This window comes from Haemorhous mexicanus, chromosome 5, assembly GCF_027477595.1.
Source record: "Haemorhous mexicanus isolate bHaeMex1 chromosome 5, bHaeMex1.pri, whole genome shotgun sequence".
In the NCBI taxonomy this organism is placed as follows: Eukaryota; Metazoa; Chordata; class Aves; order Passeriformes; family Fringillidae; genus Haemorhous; species Haemorhous mexicanus.
Window position 1 is genome coordinate 76789623 of NC_082345.1, and position 19319 is coordinate 76808941.

The following is a 19319-nucleotide window of genomic DNA, read 5'->3' on the forward strand; positions in this document are numbered from 1 at the left end:
CCTGCTCCCCGCCCGCAGAACCGGGGGAACCCGTCCGGCCGGTCTGGCGGCGGCTCCCGCGGAGCCGGGGCGGGCTCGGGAGGCGCTGAGCGAGCGGGAACCCGCGGGCGCAGGTGAGGCCGGGGCCGGGGGCTCCTGCCCAGCTGCCGGAGAGGGGCCGCGGGGCTCGGGGCTGCGGGGCCGGTGCCGGTGGCGCGGGGGGCGCGGTGCATCCATCACCGCCAGGGCCGCCCAGCTCCATCTCCGCGGGTGCCGCGCTCGGTGCGGGCCGGGGGTCGGGCGGGCTCTGTCCCGGCCCGCACCGCCGCGCAGCTGGGGCCGGAGCTGACCCCGGGCACGCCCGGAGCGCCTTCCCTTCTTTTCTCTTTCGTTCCCAGAACATCCCCTGCTCGGAGCGGGACCCCGACGCGTTGTTTTGGAGGGTTTAACCGCGCGGGAATCAGCGTCCCCCTCGCTCCCACCCGCGAGGTGTGCGGCCGGTGATGGTCGAGCTTAGCGCAGAGTCTCTCCGGTCCGAAGTTTAAAGAAAGTGCAGGAGTTTGCTGGAAGGTGAGCTAAGGCAGCTCGGCTGTCTCCGGTCTCCCCGAGCCCCTCGGGCACAGACTCCAGCTCGTGGCCTTGGGCTGGTTGCCCCACTCCCGGCTTTTCCCCCCCGCATACCTATATACGATGAGAACAGCCTTCAGGGCTGCGGGGTGATTACTCATTAGTCAGTGTTTATACAGTCATCAGAGCAGCAATAGGTTTCTGTATTAAGGAGCAGTAATTCTGCAATAGAAATTACTGGGCAAGTTACTTCTGAGGTCAGTGACTTGCTTGGAAAACAAAACAAAACAAATTCGGTGTCTTGGTCTTGTTAGCTCGTGCCTCGTGCCTATAGCTTAAGGAGCATCCCTTCCTCGGAGTCGGGATGGAGCTGTGCTGAATGGAGCAGCTTCTGGAGCATTTCCCCGCTGGCTCGGGTGTCAGCAGGAGCGCTTTGAAACCCAAGAGGCCAAACAGCACGGGAGCTCTGGCAGGGACCGTGCTGGAGATGAGTAACAGCCGGGTGGGGTGTCTGCTCTCCGGGCTGAGGGGTGTTTGTTCGGCTGTGGAGAGCGGGGCCGCTGGGTTTGGGGTGACAGCCTGGCCCTTGAGCAATCCCCACCTGTGTGGCTGCTGCTGGAGTGGGTCCCTGGATTTACTCTCTGTAAGTGTCTGTGCTGGATCAGGCTTGCTCAGGTTTCTGTTTGGTCCTGGGTTTTGATTTGTCGTTGTCCTCAAAGCCTGGTTTAGAAGACGAGTAGTATCTGGCCATGTTTTAAGTTTTCCTTGTCACCTTCTGCACTGGCGGTCACCTTAGAGTCTGGTTGCTTTCGTACCTGTCCCAGGCCTCTGTTTGTCTCTGTGTTAACTTGTAGCTATGGTAGAGATTATTTTCAGTAATTTCTAAACTATTCTCCCTTAATTCTGTCATAAAGTCAGCATGTGAATGTTCTGGACCTTTGCTTTGGAGCTTGGGATGGTGAATTCCAAAAGGCACTTGCACTGAAGTTATTTTAAAATGAGCTGGAACTTATTTCTCTGCTCTCTTGTTGGTGTGGCTGTTGTTTGAGGGCCGAGAGCTTGAAGCGCTGCCTGCTCTCAAATGTGGAAAGGGGGCTGGTTGTTTTTGTTTCAGATCCGAGGGGTTTTGATGTTCTTCCTGGCATGGGCTTTGTCAGGCCTCTTTTAAATGAGTTGCTTTGTGCAGCTGTAATTGAATGCAGGACGTTGGCCAGGAGCTTCTGAAACCCAACCCTGGCTCTGTCAGTGACTTACCCAATGGCCTTGGGCAAATCACTTAACCTCTCTGTTTCTGTGCTCGTCGGGGTGAAGGGCACATTCTCATTCCAGAGCCATGCTCTGAGCCCTCCTAGGCAGGTGCTTAGCTCTGTGACAGCCCTGCTTTTTGGCAAGCTTACAGAGTCCCTCTGGAACGTGTGCTGGGTTTTCCCCATGGGTTCTGATGGAAACTTGGAATGTGTTTTTCATTTGACAATTTGACAATCGATGGTGCTAGGAAAGATGTACTAATGACTTTACAAACATGGTGTGGGTGTTAATATCTTTAAAAGGTCTCTACCAACCTCAAGCCACAAGTTTATCACGGAGCCCAGACACCTTAGGGTAACAGGACAAATGGCTCCACACAAAGCCTGAGAAATTTTGCAAGGCAAATAAATGTCACGATTTTTCTACAGAATAGTTTTTTGTTATTGTGTGCACACAAGGTGGAATCAGCCAACAAACCATTTTCTACATTGTTTCGTTGCAGATGGAGCCTGATTGGAAGACGAACACAGGGGATCCTCAGTGAGTGGCCGGTGCCAGCATCTGTGATGCAGTCTGGGCTTCAGTCACACACTCCATTGGATAAAGGTCAGTTTAGGAAAATGGCTTCAGTGTCTGTTGTGGATGCTGCCAGAAGAGGTGTGTTAATGGCATCTCTAGTCTTGGTAGCAGGAAGTAACCTTTATTTAGTCCAGTTAAAAATACCTGCTGGTTTTGATGGTGATGGTGATTGCTAGGAAAAAAAACTCTCTATGAAGTTCCAAAAATCTTCTACTCCAAACAATGCAGTTTAGATGTGCACAACAATAATTATTTTTCCCTCTATTAACTTCAATATGTGCTGTTGTATAACAGGAACCTCGAGACCAAGGTGACACCCTCTAAAAGGCAGACTGAAACCCCTTCAGAGAGGGCTGGAACCTACAGCTTGAGCAAAGGTTACTAACCCTCTTATCTTCTGCAAAGATAGCTTGTCTTGCCTTGGACTTTAAATGACAGAACTCTGCAGATCTGTTAATGAGAAATCCTAGGGCAGATAATGGGGAAATGATGATTTGGTTTCTGCAGTGGCCCATCTTCAGCCCTTTTTGTGTAACCTCAGGCAGCTGGCCTCTACGCTGTGGGTCTCTTGCTTGGAGTGATTTTCTGTTAAATTCTTGGTGTCTGGTTAATCTCTTCCCTGTGTCAAATCCTGTTGGCTCGTCAGGATGAAGGAGTTATATTGGAAAGTCCTTCATACTTATTTTCATACAAGTTTTAATAAGTAGCTACACAGGGGAGTACACAATAGCCTCTGCTTTCTATTTTAGTTTTTTCCCCAAGATGGGACTTGAACATTTGTCAGCAGCACAGAACTGTACCCTCTCTCCTCCCTCGAGGGGGTTTCAGGGTCTTGGTGTCTCAGCTTGCTTGAACAGGTCTGCAGTGTGTTCAGGGGAGGAACTGTCACCTCCCTGCAGCCTGGTTTGGCACCAGCAGCTTTTTAAAGTTAGATTTTCAGAGCTTGGTGGTGCCAGTGTTACAGTTTTACTGGGGTGGTTGCCTCCTGATGGTGCAGGTAATCGGGGTTATTAGGGCATTGGAGGAGGGACGGGGTTGGTTTCTTGCAAAGGAAACATCTGTGGGTGTTGCAAGGTTGGCTGCATGCAATAGCAATTTAAAAGTCTCTTGGAACTGGAATTAGTCCTTATTCCTCAGAGTTTGTACAGCCTCCAGAGCAGTGGTAAGTGCCTGTGTTAAGGTACTGTTGTGAATCAAATAGATACACCTAGTATTTAAAAATGGTATGTGTAAAAAGTGTGTAAAATGAGGGGCTGGGTGCCCAGCAGCACTCGATGGTGCAGCCAGGCTGACTCCTCTGGGACCTGCCACTCGCAGAACAGGAGCCCCAAGGACTTCTCACCTTGCAGGGAGAGCTGGGCTCCTTGGTGCTTCTCTTGTGTGCAGATCTCGGGTATGACACGTTGTGCTCTCCTGAGTTGTGTGGGTGCATCACTTCCCCAGAGCATTTATCTGCAGCCATACTGGAATCCCTCTGATTTTACCCTTTTGGGGTGGTTCTGAGTCACCACGTATTGGCAGGCTCCAGTGGGAGCTGTTTCCAGGGTCACAGGGCAGGGAAGCTGTGTAGGGTCAGGAGCTGGGTTTCATTACCCTACACTCTCAGCCTCAGCTGGCTCAAAATACACTAAACTCCTGAGCTCACCTTGCTCTGGGGCATCCCAGCAGCTGGGCTTTACCTTTCTTAGGGTGCATGGGACAGCCAGTGTGTTTGAGAACAAATGACTGAGGGAAATCATTCCCTTCAAGATAGCATTTTTGTGTGTTCAATTACTGTAAGGCAGTCATTCAAGGAAGTAACTGGAGCTGTTGTGTGTGAAGTAGATCGATAAATTGATCAGCTTTAAGCATGTAATTTACATGGCAATCTACCTGAAGTTAGTACTGTTTGCAGTGAAGGTTATTTCCTTGGCCCATTTGTGCTGACTCATGCTATTCTAGCTGCTGTTTTCTTTTCCTCTCAAAATGTCATAAAGATTACCTGGAAGGTTTTAGCTTTTCAGAAAACCTGTCTATCTGCCTGTCCAAGCACTTGCTACCAGTCACATTTCACATCTGCTGTGAGTAATCAGTGATCCATCTCATCTATTGGAAGCAGTTGATGATTTGCTGGTTTCCCTGTAGCAGCTCTGGTTCCAGGGAGAGGAGTTGCTGAACACATTTTTAATGAAGGCCCATACTCTGCCAAAGCCTTAGGCTGGGATCCCTGAGGGGAGAGCAGAAATGCAATATCCTGCTGTTTGAAGCCTTGGCTTCTGGCCATGCTTTGGGGGTGTTAAAAATAACTTGAGGAGCATTAACTGGTACCAGTTGGGTCATTATTGGGCTGAGGGTGGATCATGACCTGAGAGTGGATGCTGGGCTGTCTTTGCAATTCCAAATTTCAGATTTCAAGTGCAGTTACAGCCATCCCTTAGTCCTGTGCCCATGGATCAAAGATGAGTCTGAAACCTGGCCGGGTATGAGCTGGGAATGACTCGAGCCCCTCGAACACAGGTGTCTGCTCTGGTGGAGCCATGCAGGTGCTCTGTGGGCTCTGATTTCTCCTGTGGGTGCTCTCCAGGGTGGCAGCCCCAGAGTGCCCTCTTGGGTGCTGTTCCCTACCAGGCTCTTTGTCCATGTTCCCATTTTGGCTCTGACTCTCTGTTACTGGCAAGGTGAGCAGTGTGGGGCAGCTGAGGATGGCAGAATAATTCTGCTGTCTCTTAGGGAAAATGTAATTGGTGTGATCATACATCTGCCAGCAGGTCCTTGTGGGAACCCCACCCCAGAGGCTGGTGTCAGACATGGCCTTCTGCTGCAGTTTGGGGAGTTTGTATTCAGCCCCAGTAAGCAGGTTTTGTTTTGCAATGCTGGATGCTCCAGTAACACCTAGTAAAGAAATAAATCTTACGTCTCTGAAGCTCAGGCTTTGCATTTAAGTGCTTTTTTAAATGTTAAATCAGTGGAACATCTTGCTGTAGCTGTTTTGTGCTATTTAAACTCCAGAGACCTGAAGCAGTTCAGAAGGGTCTCTGAGTTACTTTTTGTACTATCTGAGTTTGCTTTATGATTCTTGCTTAAAATACTGATCTTGTTGCGTGGCCAGGTTTGAGCAGCTGTTGAGCTTGGCACTGCCAGAGTGTGTGAGGTAGTGCAGAATATGGTGCCAAGGACAGGAACACGCAGGGTGTGGGCTGTGCACAGGCTGTGGTGGCCTGCAGGTGTGTAATGGTGAGTCTGGTGGGTTTTTATATCCATAATAAACAGAAAATAACAGCTTTAGTGGCATTTTAATCCTTTTACTATACACGTCCCTTGTTCTAGATGGAGTCCTTAACTTTCAGGGCACTTTGAGTGATGACCCAATTTGCAAGAAGTCACCCCAGGTTCTTGTAGCAGTGTCATGGGCAGTGACTCTCCAGAGAAGAATTCAGAATAAGATTGCTTTGGGTTGTTGTTTACTGCCTTGAAACCAATGCAGTAAGTGGAGTTTTTACAAGGTTTAATTTATTCCCTATTATCTGGTGCTAGCCCTGAGGCAGATGTAGACACAAAAGCTGAGTTACTGAAGCACTGTGGAATTTGCCATTTTAGTAAATAAAGTGGATCAGGTATACTTAAACCTGTGCTTAATACTGTTTTGATCTCCTTTATCTCCCCATACATCCATCCTGCTGTTGGATCAGCAGGATTTTCCAGGCTGGAAGGCAAAACTGGGAGCTGGGCACTGCTCCCCACCCACCCAGGCAGTGGGAGCTGACACTTCCTCTAGACTGAAGCGGTTAATGTAAGGTTTTCTGATCTGAAACTGGTCTGAATCAGTGTGAAAGCCCCTGTTGTCAAGTCAGGAACTAGAAAATGAGGGCTGTGCAGCCAAGAACCAGCTTTTTAAAGTGTTCTCGGAGTATTTGGTCAAGCAGTATTTAACAACCGTGTTGTTCCATCTCAGGCCCCCCAGGAACTGTTTCCACAGTGCTCAGAACAGTGACCAAAAGCAGTAGTGGCCTCTCTCTTCTTGCTATGTTTGTTCCCCTTGAGTTTCTGCTGGGTGCTTCCTGCATCCAGGTTCTGCTGGGTGTGTGCTCCCCTCTCTTACCTGCTGCCTCGGGCTTAGCTGGCATCTCTGCTGCTCCATGCTGTCGGTTCCTCCCATCTCCCCTTTCACGTCGTGATCCCTCCCCACCTTCCTCTGAACTTCTGACACGGCTCTGCCGTCCCAGCCAGCCCTTTTCTTCCAGACCAGGTGTCAAGAAACTTAACTCTAAAGCAATTTGTCGGCCTGTCAGGGGAGGACTCCTTTGCCCCGGCTCCCCCAGCAGCTCTCATCTCTCTCCCAACTGCGGGAGCTTTTCCGCAGGCTCCCGGCCAGCCCCGGGCACAATTCCCTTGCCTCCTGCAGCATGCTAATGGTGTGCCCGCAGCACAGAGCACTTGTGCTGCCTACAGGGTAGCACTTAATGAGATCTCCTCTCTTAACGAGGTTTTGCAGGGCAGTTTAGTTCTCTGAGGAGGGAAAGTGACTGCAGTTAATTTAACCTTACCCCAGCTCACTTTGGCGGGCTCTGTTCCCAGGCTGCTGCCGGTGGCATTGTAGGAATTGCCATGCAGGCACACATCTGTAATGGAGAACAAAAGCAGCATGATTTTGACATCTCATCTACCCCTTCGCGTGACTAATTAGTTCATTAATCATTAAGCAGTTAATCAGTAAAATTTAATAGACTAACAGCTGAATCTCTGTGTGCCAGAGATATGAGCTTGTTTCAGTTGTTGTAGATGAGAGCCAGTCAAAGATCTGGTGACATTTTGTGTTCTAGGGACTGTGTGTGGGAGGAACCTGTTCCCCCCAGCAGTCCCCACGAGAGGTGTTAGCAGGACAGAAAGAATTAAAGCACGGAAAAGAGGAGAAATAAAGCAGAATATCACAGTGAGGTATTCAGGGGCCTGAATTGGAGCTTGAAGTGTATTTCCTAACTCCAAGGGTATTTAGGAAAATGTGATCTGTCACAGAAGTCTCAGGTTCTACACCTGTGTTAGTGACCAGCTGGGTAATTCCATCAGGGAGAAGCCTCCAACAGCTCGAGTGGGTCTTGGGAAGAGTTGTGTGGATTCCTGTGCACTCAGCCTGGTGGATTTGTTGTGTTTTGTGGGCTGCCAGTCTGTGCTGGGCGGGCCCTGCAGCTCTGTGGCTCGGGAACGTGGCCTGCCTTGGGCTCCCTGCCAGCAGCCTGCCACTCGAGTAGCACAGCCTGTGCTCATGGAAAATTTATCTCGCTCTTCTAGCAGATATTAGGGAGGGGAGACAATTCCGATTTGCAAAACCAGAAGCTGAGGTTTGGTGCCAGCCCTGCTGGTTGCTGAGTTTGTTAGCAAAGGCAATGCCATGGTGGTGAGGCAGCTCAGGGGGCAAGCTGGGAATTGATGTGCAGTTCAGGATCAGGATCACAGCCAGTGATGGCTGGAGGCATCCAGAGTCTAGGCACAGCTGAAGGGCACATGGGCATGGCCACAGCTCAGCTCATCCCTCCTCTGATACAGCTCAGGGCTGTGCAAAAATGCATCCCCTGGTGTCCTCGGGTGTTTGGACAGCGAGATGTGGGATCTTGCAGTGGCAAACACTGATGTTCAGCCATGGGAAGAGAGGGGAAGCGGGGCTGGGCTGGGTGAGGCTGGGCAGGCGGGCATGGAGGATCAGCTGTGTGACCCGAGCCCTGGATGTCTGACCTGGTGCTCCGTGCCCGGTTCTGTGTCCCACTGTGGCCAAGCAGGGCTCCAGCTCTGGTGGCTCCTCAGGGCATGATGCCATGGCCACTGGGAGACGTGTTTGTGCACTCCCCAGTTCCTGTGTCAGGAGCACACGGTGTTCCTGGGCTCCGGTGTGTAATTACACGTAGCAGAACAGTAATGAAGGGCTGTCTGGGACAAGGGCTGCCCCCTGATCCTGCTCAGGGCTGGAAAACCAAGCCCGTGCCCTGTGCTGTTCTGGGGTTTCAGATGTGGGGTTTGGTGACCAGCACCAGCAGAGTAAAACTGGAGATGTGGTATCCAGCACTTGTTACGTGAGCTCCTGTCCCTAACTTGTCCAACATGCTGGCAGGGTGCTAGCAGCATGATCTCAGAAAGGGATTCAGAGACCACCTTCGAGGAGGATTCCCAGCCCAACGATGAGGTGGTGCCGTACAGCGACGACGAAACGGAGGACGAGCTGGACGGTCGGCAGCCCGGGGCTCAGCAGGGACCCAAGCAAACCAGCAGGGACACCGAGGAGAGCAGAGAGCCTGGCAAAAAAGGTAACAGCACCTTGACCCAAGAGCCTGGCAGAAAAGGTAACAGCACCATGGCCCTGCTTTGGGCAGGGCACGATGCTGGATGCAGAGGCCGAGCTTCAGGGAACGATGGGACTTCTGTGTTTATGTGCTGGCTAAGGTTTGGAAGGGCTTATCTGACTCTGGAGGAGTAAATGGATGGCAGTTCAGTTTAACAAATGTCAGAATGAAACTCAGCTTCATTCCAACCTGCAGCCCAGTTCTGTGCCACCGCTCCTTGCGCAAAGATAATGAGCTGTGTGGTGACCTCCTGTTAATTAAGGCAGGCCCTGGATGTACATGGCCTGTGCTCTGGGAGCCGTTCAGACAGACCTTCAGTCTGGTTTCCCAGTCCTCTGGAAATGGGCTCCAGCATAAACATTTCTCTGTGCTCAGTGTTTTCCCTGGATTTCTGCATGTGCAGAGCAGATTTCCACCTCACTGCTCATTTTATAGCCTCGTGAGTTTCCTAAAAGGTAAAAGGTGAGTAGGAGGAGTTCAAAGGAACCAGCAGGTACAGCCTGTGGCTGCTGCCAGTGGAGCCTTTCTGGCATCCCTGCTCTGTACCTCTACCCAAGAAACATCTGTAGCTCCCCTAAATTCCCTTTCTCATGCTGCAACGCGAGTCTTTTCAATGTAACCAGAGCCTTTGTAATTTATACAGATTTTTTCCTGTTTGTGTGGGAACAGTTGATCAGCACTCCTTTCATAACCACCTGTTATGTGTTGTCATTTTACAAGCATCCGTCACATGTTTAGTTTAAGACTTTTTTTTATGATGACATCCTTTAAAGCTGAAGAATTACCAAAGCAGCTTGCCAAATATTAGGTGTTAGTACCACACTTCAATTTTGAGGAGCTTCCTTCCTGCAGGTTTTACCTCAGACCTAATTTGTCAGTTTTTGATCAGTTTTATCAACACTGCAATGTTTTTGGAATGTGTTAAAGAAAAGTTTATATAGACTTCATGTTTTTCTTTATGCCCTGTCTTTTTGACAAACTTAGTAACTTTCTAATTAACTCAAAACATGCTTCCTCGAGATAAATATTTCTCTGTTATCTTCTGGGCTTGTAACCAAGGTGCTGGAAATGAAAGTTGTGTAGTCACAGGAAAAGTCCAGATATGTCAGTGTGGAATTTGCTCTATGGTGGGTGGGAAAAAAAAACCTTTGCCGTTGGATTTGGGTTTTGAAGTGTTAGTCACAGCCGTGCCCACGCCTCTGCCGCCGGGAGTTTCACCCTGTCCATGGTGAAGAGGATCTCATGAAACCAGGAAGAGCAGCCATTAGGGACAATCCCTGTGGGCTGCAGGAGAGGGGAGATGCTTGGCCGGTGAGTCAGGAGAGCTGCATTTCCAAATCCTGCCTGCGTCATCCTTCCCAGGCAGGCAGAGTTGGGCAGGAGTTCCTGGGTTATGGGCAGGGCCCGGGTGCGTGGCTGAGGGCACAGGGTGTCTGTGCTGCAGGCTGAGCCAATGGGAGCTGCGGGCACAGAAAATGGTGATGGATGCAACTCCTGTTCCTGAGTTTTCTCACAATCGAACAAAACTGGTGGCTGAAGAAATAAAATGAGCGCTTCAGATTTGTATTTTTAATGGGTGTGACTGAAGAGCATGGCACAGTGTGGTTAAATCAGTTAATTGCCTTCGATAGGTGAACTGACCTCTTCATTTCCAGCAAGACTCATACCCGGGCTGGAGTTCTTAGCATTCACAGAGGCAAACCAGAAGAGGGGAGAGAAGGGAATTTAGCATGAATAAATGTTGCACTCTGCAGGTGTCCCACAGAACTTTCAAATGTTAAGCAACCCTTCTCCCTACCTCTGAATGTACTTGAATTGCTAATAAAGACAAACAGCCTGGAAATGCCTTGAGAAGGTTTCTTTAAGGATATGTGTTATAAAGCAGGTACCAGCCTTGTTTCAGTAGCAAGTACCTTTAAAATATGGATTTGAGAGAAAACCCGAAAGTGGCAGATTTGTTCCCTCATGTTTGTAACACTTTTGGACTCTTTTTGTCCCTTCCAGACTGCAGTTGGCAAGTTAAAGCGAACGACCAGCCTTTCTACGACCAGCCGGGCTTCAAGAGAACAATCTTCCTGTGCTTCAAGAAAAGCAAATATGCGGTAAGTTGTCTTATCCCGATGAGCTGCTAATTGTCTGGTGAATGCTTCCTTAATCCCGAGAAGATCTTTGGAGTGGCTGGTGAGTGGTGTAAAAGCCACGTTCACAATTCCTCGGTGTTTCCATCACAGTGGGGGGGAAGAATAACTGGGTTGGTGTATTGGAATGGAAAATCAAGAGACATGTTTAAGGTGAGATAAAGAATTGAGAACTTAAAAATATGCACTATACATTTGTGTTGGAAGGAGAAGCTCTGCTGTGTGACTGATGTTTGGGTTTCTCCCACAGGGAAATGCAATTAAGACGTACAAGTACAACCCCATCACTTTTCTACCTCTGAATCTGTTTGAACAGTTCAAGAGAGCAGCCAACTTCTATTTCTTTGTTCTTCTCCTATTGCAGGTAAGCAAGATGGAGAGTACTCACTGTGAAGGGAATCTGAGCTCACTAATATTTATGACACAATTCAGTGCTGTCCTGCCAGGGAACTGAGGGGCACTATCTGAACTGCTGCAGAGACCAAGCCCATCATAACAGAAACCTGCAGCAAATCTGGATGAGCTATGGCAGGCTTCTGGGATGAGCTAGTTGCACAGAATTAGAATGAACTCATTGCAGAGCTTATGAATTTCATGAGGAAAAGATGATTCTTGAGTTCATCTCATCAATCAGAAGCACCACCAGACTATATGATCCAGTGCAATTGTTAAAGGGAAGCTGATTCCTGAGTAGTGTAACAGCCAAACTCTTCCCACAGACTTTTGTTCATTTTCACAACCTGACTTAAAATTCTCTCTGATGTGGTTTTATTTTCTAGTCAGGTCACTATGAAATATCTCTGATTTAAATTTGATTGATGATCCTGTACTGACCTGATTTTATTGGTCTTTTGTAGTCGATTCCTCAAATAAGTACCCTGTCATGGTACACAACTCTGGTGCCCTTGCTCTTGGTGCTGGGAATAACTGCAGTCAAAGACCTGTTGGATGACATTGTAAGAACCATGTTCTGGTAATACAAAAACCTCCCAGCTGATGTCTCCCGTTGTGACACAGGGCAGGCAGTACATTGTTTGCTCCACTTTCAGGCTCGTCACAGGATGGACAACGAGGTCAATAACAGGACATGTGATGTCATCAAGGATGGAAGGTTTGTGTGTTCCCCTCTGAGCTCTCTAAGGGATGATCGTGTCCCTGTGGCTAAGCTTTGCCACAGATCTGAGGCTGTAGATGACAGGAAAGGCTCAGCTCTATTCTCTACTGCCTGTCTGAAAACCTAGCTGAAGCTGGAAGAGAATTGCTTAAAGGAGTAATTTAAAGTTAATTCTCCAGGACTAAATCTATGCTAAGAGCACCTTCTTTGGAGAGTAGGACAGAAATTCATAACTAGGTGAAGTGGGAAGAGAAGAAGTTAGGTTGGCTTCTGAGCTGTAGACCCTCAGCTAAATTGCAGTGTCTGAGAAGCAAACCCACAGCACACCAAAAGGTCATTTTTTTTCCTAAGAAAAGTTCAGTATTATAAGATTTATAGAGTGGATTGTGTTCTAGATTAAAAGCAATAATTATTAAACTATCTTTGGTATTAGGTTCAAAGCCACTAAATGGAAAGATATTAAAGTTGGTGATGTCGTTCGTCTGAAGAAAAATACTTTTGTTCCTGTAAGTTCCTTTTGTTCCTGCTTCAGATACATTTGTTTTATGTTTCAAGAGAGCTCTGCAGGAATTTGTACCTGGCTTTATTTGATGTCTATTTATTTGTTTTCTAGGCTGATATCTTGCTGCTGTCCAGCTCAGAACCAAACAGTCTGTGCTATGTGGAGACAGCTGAACTGGATGGGTAAGGTTCTACTTAAAGCTGTCTTGGAGTTAATTTGGGCTGAGTAGGAAAAGAGCAAGGATTGTGTATGTTAGAGTCTGCTTGTTAAGCCACACCTGGGGAACTGTATCCAGCTGCTGACTGCCACAATTTGAGAATCATTAAAACTTGTCCACTGGTGTGCTACAGACACACGTCAAAAGTGTTGGAGAATGTGACATCAGGAGAAAGGGGGAAGGACATGGATTTATTTTTTATTTTTTTAGAATAGATTGCCCAGACAAGTAGTGGTACCTTAATTTAATTGTGTTTAAACTTCTCTCCTGTATCCACGGTTTTAATAAAATCACCTTTTTATCTTTTCTTCTTAGCGAAACTAACTTAAAATTCAAAATGGCCCTAGAGGTGACACACAGACACCTTCAGGAAGAAAGTGCCCTGGCAGACTTTGATGGTTGGTACAGTTCTACACCTAACCCTGACAGAACCTAGCTCAAATCGTTTGCAAGTCAATAAAAGTAAAGCAAAGCTGCTTTGATGGTGGGTACAAGTCAATGCATTTGGATTTAACTTGTACATTAAACACATTCTCCTCCAAATTGTCTAGGTCTGGTTGAATGTGAAGAGCCCAATAACCGACTGGATAAGTTTACAGGAACACTATCCTGGAGAAACTCAAGTTATTCCCTGGATGCTGATAAGATTTTGTTGCGTGGCTGTAAGATCAGGAACACGGACTTCTGCCATGGAATGGTCATATTTGCAGGTGTGTAATATTACCCCACTAAAAGCACACCTGTAGAGTGAAAAAGAATCTTCATCCTATAGACACCAACTGTATTTCATGTCCCAGTTTGGTAAAACTGTAAAACTGACATGTGTTTGCTTATCCTATCTTTCCCTTTTTAAATTTTTCACTCTTTATTTTTAGGCGCTGACACAAAAATAATGAAAAACAGCGGAAAGACAAGATTTAAAAGGACAAAAATTGACTCCCTTATGAACTACATGGTTTATACTGTAAGCCTTATTTTTTAAAGTTCAGATTTTAAGTGAATAGTGAATGTGAAGTTAGGCAGCTTCTTCCTGTGTGTATGTAATAAATATGTTTTGACTTTTTTCTGGCCTGCTGAGCTGGGATGGAGTAGGAAGAAATCTGAAAGGTGCCTTTGTGGGAAGTGTTTGCTCCATTTCTCCTCCCAAATACCTGTCGTATTCTGTTAGGAACATGGGGATTTGGGATTTAAGTCGAGCAGATGTTCCTGAAGTGTGAGAGGCCTCTCTGTGCCCTGCAGATCATCATGGTCCTTATCCTGCTGTCGGCGGGGCTGGCCATCGGACACACCTACTGGGAGCAGCAGATTGGCAACTCCTCCTGGTACCTCTACGATGGACAGGACTCCAGCCCTGCCTACCGGGGCTTCCTCAACTTCTGGGGATACATCATTGTCCTCAACACCATGGTGCCCATCTCCCTCTACGTGAGGTAGGGCAGTGCCTGAGGAGGTGTCATTGGGTGGAAATGGGAGCTGCAGCTGGGAGTGAGAACCTTCCTTCTCCTTCGTTCAGTGTGGAAGTGATTCGCTTTGGCCAAAGCTATTTCATCAACTGGGACCTGCAGATGTACTACCCCGAGAAGGACACGGCTGCCAAGGCCAGAACCACCACGCTGAACGAGCAGCTGGGGCAAATCCAGTACATCTTCTCTGACAAGACTGGAACCCTCACACAGAACATCATGACCTTTAAAAAGTGTTGCATAAATGGGCAAAGATACGGTAAGTTGTGCAAAGGAGGAGGAGGAGGAATTTTAATACCTGTTGGAGGTCAGGTACATACGACTTCTCTTAGTTCCAGCTGAACTTCCACAATTTAGACCTAGCACTGGGTAAAGCATAGGGCTGAGCTGTTGGGGTTTTCCCACTTACAAACTGGAAATTAAGGAACTTTAGTGGGAACATCTCAGCTTTCAGAAAAACTGAAAATTGGTAATTTGCACAATTTTTTGTACAAATTTACTTTCACTAGAAATGCTTTGGGGGCAAAGCCAAGAAACAGACAAGGAAATTTTAGTGTGAGCAGCAGTTTGTCCTATTCCTTTCCTTCCAGCAGCAGGGCAGTACACGTTGTAGATCTGTTTTACTTTGTGGTGGGCTGTAAAAGCTTTGTTGTGCCTGGTGCCCCTGAGTGTGGGTGCTTGCCTTGCAGGGGACTGCCGGGATGCAGCAGGGCAGCTCCAGAGCCACGCAGAGGTAGGTCCATCCCAGGTCCATCCCAGGTCCATCCCAGGTCCATCCCAGGTCCATCCCAGCCACCGCAGTGTCCCATCCGTGGGACGGAGAGGTGCGGGTGGGCACAAAGCAACGGCACCTTGGTGACTCAGACTCTCTTCCCCTGTTGTCTAAGCAGCAAGTTGATTTCAGCTGGAATGTGTACGCAGATGGAAAGTTCTTATTCTATGATCACTATCTGATAGAGCAAATAAAGGCTGGAAAGGAGCCAGAAATCCAGAAGTTCTTTTTTCTGCTTGCTATTTGTCACACAGTCATGGCTGACACTTCTGATGGTGAGTGTGGCTTTTGCTTAGTTTGTTTTCCTTGTGTAGCAGAAAACAATAATTCAAATCCATTCCACAAGGGAGACATCTGCAACTAATGCTGATACCATAAGGGAGGAGTGTTAGGCTGCCCTTTTAAATTAAACAAATCTAAATGTAGAGATGATCAGCTATTGAATTCGTGAATTCACGAGTTGGAAGATTCAATTACAGCATGGAATATGAATATTGCTTTACTCCCATATTTGTGAAATCTCCATGAAACCAACAGCGTCCTGTCCTTTCTTGTTCTAATGTTTTTGGGGTTGTTTCCACTCATTGTATTGGTGTCTCTGGCCAAGGATTTGTCTTTTGGAGCTTCTTTTGAAAATGTTTAAATGAGTGGATTGAGAAATTAGGATGTTGAGGTAGAAACCGTGGAGTATGGGAAAGGAAGCAGGCTGAGGACCGATCCTGTTTGGGAAGTACGTGTAACAGACTGGGGGGTCGTGGTCCCTGCTCTCGGTGTGCCCTGCTGGCAGGTGCTGCAGCAGTGTCCAGCTGCACCCTCAGCTGGATGCTGGCTGCAATCCTACAGGTCAGCTCCACTACCAGGCAGCTTCCCCGGACGAGGGGGCCCTGGTGACGGCCGCCCGGAACTTCGGGTACGTGTTCCTCTCCCGAACACAGAACACCATCACCATCAGTGAGATGGGCGTCGAGAGGACCTACGATGTCCTGGCCATCCTGGATTTCAACAGCGACAGGAAGAGGATGTCTGTCATTGGTAAGCTGATTGCCACCGGCCTGCGTGAGAAGGTCACTTGTTTAGGGGTGAAAAGGGATGTGCAAAGGAAGCTGGGGTCAAGAATTGCCAGTCCTGGGGCGCGTTTGAGCCCACTGAAGAAGAAACGCCACCTTGTCCTTTGGTACGTGGCAGTGGGCTGAAAAATCCAATCTGAAATGGTTCCTTGATGTAAGGGTGCCACCTCTGCTGTTTCCCTCTGCAGTAAGAGAGTCCGATGGCACCATCAGGCTGTATTGCAAAGGGGCTGACACAGTGATTTACGAGCGGCTGCACCCCAGGAACCTCAAGAGAGAAGCCACAGAAGAGGCACTTGATGTATGTTTGTATTTTGTATGCTCTTTTTAAAACAAAAATTGTTTCTTTCTGACAATAGTGTTACTAATTTCCTTTTCCTAAGCTATTAAGACAAATGGAAACCTGCAATTGGTTCTGGAAGTTGGACTTGTTCTGTCAAACTTGTCAAATGCTCATGTTCTTAGCCTCATGTTTGGATTGCAAATGAAGAGTTTTCTTTTGTGGATATGTGTGGTTTTAATTATTTTTCAGGTCTTTGCAAATGAAACTCTCAGGACACTCTGCCTGTGCTATAGAGACATAAGCCAGGATGAATTTGAAGTGTGGAATAAAAAGTTTGTGGAGGCCAGTTTAGCTACAAGTCACCGGGATGAAGCTCTGGACAAAGTGTATGAGGAAATAGAAAAAAACTTGATTGTAAGGAGCTGTACATTTTTAGTACATTTAAATTCTTCTATTAAAAGAAACATGTTTCAATGCTACTAACCACCTGCATTTCAAATGCCTTCCAGCTGCTAGGTGCAACAGCTATTGAAGACAAACTACAGGATGGAGTTCCAGAAACTATCTCCAGACTCTCCAAAGCAGACATTAAAATCTGGGTGCTTACTGGCGATAAAAAAGGTGGGGTTGCTTACAGCCAAACAGCTAAAAACAGGAGGATGTTCTCCTGTTCATCTGTACTGTGGCATTGAAAGGGAATTCTCATACTGAAATGTAAATCAGAAATTACTTAAGAGAACTTGTGGTGCTTCTGGCTGCTCCTAACAATTACTTGTGGCAGTACTTTCAGTAAATACTTCCCTCTCTTAATTTTTTTGTAGAAACTGCTGAAAATATTGGATTTTCTTGTGAACTCTTAACAGAGGAAACGGCCATCTGCTATGGAGAAGATACCAGGCAAGTGAAAACACAGAGGAATTAGTTTTCAGGATTTTCAGTCTGGGACTGACTGACCTAGCTTGAAGTTTATCCTTGACATTTCAGTACCGTTTTTCCCTCTCTTTCCAGTGCTCTCCTTCAAACGAGGCTGGAAAACCAGAGGAACAGTGCTGGATCCAGTCCACACTCCTCTCTCAGAATGAACGAGCCATTCTTCCAGGGCAGCAGAGACCGGGCTCTAATCATCACTGGCTCCTGGCTGGTATGTACAAAGGCTGTTCTCCCGAGTGCTTGGGATTTTGGGGCACCACCAGCCTACAGTGTCTCTCACGGAGGGCTCTGTTCCTTTGTCTGCTCGAGCATGCCAGAAATGGATGCTGGGAGCATAATGACCTCAGGTGTGTTGTTAAGCAGTGCCTGGAGTAGGACTGGAAATGGTGCAGAAGAAAATATAGTAAGTTTAATTTTTTTTTCACAGAATGAAATCCTGCTGGAGAAGAAAAAAAAGAAAAAGAAACTTAAACTGAAATTCCCCAGAACAGCAGAAGAGAAGAAAAAACAAACTGAGAAAAGGAGAAGGGCAGAGGCCTACAAGGAGCAGCAGCAGAAGAACTTTGTTGATCTGGCCTGTGAGTGCAGGGCTGTGATCTGCTGCCGTGTGACCCCCAAGCAGAAGGCCATGGTGGTGGAGCTGGTGAAGAAGTACAAGAAGGCCATCACCCTGGCCATCGGGGACGGGGCCAATGATGTGAACATGATCAAAAGTAAGGCAGCTGTCAAGCTCTCCTGCTAGGACAGATCTCTGGCCTGCTCCTGCGGTCTCTCCACTGTCCCTCTCTGTCAGAAGACTCTTCCATCTGCTTTGCTGCCGTGGGCCTTTTAGCTTCTGTGCCTGTTTCCCTTTCTGAGGAAGCACTTTAGGAAATGGTTAGTGGTTTTTCCTGATCCATTTTTTTTCTGTAGACATTCCCTGAGCAGGAATCTGTTCTCATGCTGTGTGTTACAGAAGTGTAATATGAAGACCAAAGCAGTAGCTTGGCTGCCCCCTGCCTGGTGGCATTAGCCATCCCAGATTGTACCCGCTCTGCTTCCCAAGAGATGCAAGTGAGGAGAAAATGTCTAGGATAGGGTTTATGTCCCAGGGGTGTTTGTAAACTGCCTGGCCAGTTTGTTCAGGATTTACTCACTCTGTTTCATCGCTTGGTTCTCCTTTGGTCGGATTTCCCAGGTGCATTCTGACAGAACAAGCACTGAGAGACAGTCAAGGTGACAGTAGAAATGGCCCTGGTCACGTTCCTGTCCCTCTGTCCAACCTAGTGTGTGGTGTTTGTCTCCCTCACCCAGCTGCCCACATTGGAGTTGGGATCAGTGGCCAGGAGGGCATGCAGGCTGTCATGTCAAGTGACTACTCCTTCGGACAGTTCCGCTACCTCCAGCGCCTGCTGCTGGTCCACGGGCGCTGGTCGTACATCAGGATGTGCAAGTTTCTGAGATACTTCTTCTACAAAAACTTCGCTTTCACACTGGTCCACATCTGGTACTCGTTCTTCAATGGCTTCTCTGCCCAGGTAGGAAGGTGTGCTCATGTGGGATAACGATAAGCAGATGCTTCTGTCAGTGTGGAACAGCAAAGGCTTAACCTGGAAAGTGTCAGGAATGTGAAGTTGTCACCAGTGATTTCTGCAAGAGGATGTGATGAGTACTGAGCGAGTTGGTTACAAGCAGTTAGGTACGATTCCAGAGCACTAAAGTCAGGATCACTGTTGTACAGGGAGGAAGATTTGGAAGGAGTGGGGCAGCTTAACACAGACTGAAGAGCTTAAGCAGAGCCTTGAGCCAAGGTGCTGCTGCCTTTGGGTGAACAGCGAGACAGGGAACTTAAAGCTGTAGTAGAGCACATGTGAGTTTTGTCAGGAGCTGGAGGGGAAGGCTGTAATAAAATGAAATCACCAAGTCCTGCAATTCCCCCTGTGTTGCAGACAGCCTATGAGGACTGGTTCATCACACTGTACAACGTGCTGTATTCCAGCCTCCCGGTCCTGCTCGTCGGCTTGCTCGACCAGGTATCCCCATGTTGTTACAACAGATGAATGCAAAGGCACCTATCACCACGTCCTTAAGTTACACTGGTTTTCCATGAAACAAGAGGGGTTTGGTTTTGTGGCTTGTAAGAATGTCTTCCTTTTGCATTACTCTGTGCAAA

The 19319-nt window shown here is 47.7% G+C and overlaps 1 protein-coding gene and 1 long non-coding RNA gene across 5 annotated transcripts in view; one reads left to right on the top strand and one right to left on the bottom strand.

Moving 5' to 3' along the window:
- ATP8B1 (ATPase phospholipid transporting 8B1) overlaps window positions 1–19319 on the top strand; it is a 21833-nt gene continuing 2514 nt past the window's right edge. Inside the window, exons 1-27 of one of the 4 annotated variants that reach the window (XM_059847739.1) lie at window positions 1–113; window positions 378–549; window positions 2297–2400; window positions 2668–2750; window positions 8453–8645; window positions 10686–10783; window positions 11070–11183; window positions 11677–11775; window positions 11869–11930; window positions 12367–12439; window positions 12547–12617; window positions 12968–13050; window positions 13204–13362; window positions 13528–13616; window positions 13892–14082; window positions 14166–14374; window positions 14805–14848; window positions 15006–15162; window positions 15731–15919; window positions 16143–16255; window positions 16487–16651; window positions 16747–16858; window positions 17059–17134; window positions 17246–17378; window positions 17595–17880; window positions 18461–18684; window positions 19096–19179. In XM_059847739.1, coding sequence (XP_059703722.1) covers window positions 8465–8645; window positions 10686–10783; window positions 11070–11183; window positions 11677–11775; window positions 11869–11930; window positions 12367–12439; window positions 12547–12617; window positions 12968–13050; window positions 13204–13362; window positions 13528–13616; window positions 13892–14082; window positions 14166–14374; window positions 14805–14848; window positions 15006–15162; window positions 15731–15919; window positions 16143–16255; window positions 16487–16651; window positions 16747–16858; window positions 17059–17134; window positions 17246–17378; window positions 17595–17880; window positions 18461–18684; window positions 19096–19179 — 3012 coding nt within the window. In that variant the 5' untranslated portion in view covers window positions 1–113; window positions 378–549; window positions 2297–2400; window positions 2668–2750; window positions 8453–8464. Of the gene's footprint in view, window positions 114–377; window positions 550–2296; window positions 2401–2667; window positions 2751–5699; window positions 5836–8452; window positions 8646–10685; window positions 10784–11069; window positions 11184–11676; window positions 11776–11868; window positions 11931–12366; window positions 12440–12546; window positions 12618–12967; window positions 13051–13203; window positions 13363–13527; window positions 13617–13891; window positions 14083–14165; window positions 14375–14804; window positions 14849–15005; window positions 15163–15730; window positions 15920–16142; window positions 16256–16486; window positions 16652–16746; window positions 16859–17058; window positions 17135–17245; window positions 17379–17594; window positions 17881–18460; window positions 18685–19095; window positions 19180–19319 lie in introns of all 4 variants that reach the window. The other 3 variants (XM_059847740.1, XM_059847738.1, XM_059847741.1) reach the window with 3 other exon arrangements.
- Window positions 6749–19319, bottom strand: part of LOC132327991 (uncharacterized) — a 23092-nt gene continuing 10521 nt past the window's right edge. Inside the window, exon 3 of the long non-coding RNA XR_009486666.1 lies at window positions 6749–6971. This is a non-coding gene — a long non-coding RNA (uncharacterized LOC132327991). The remainder of the gene's footprint in view (window positions 6972–19319) is intronic.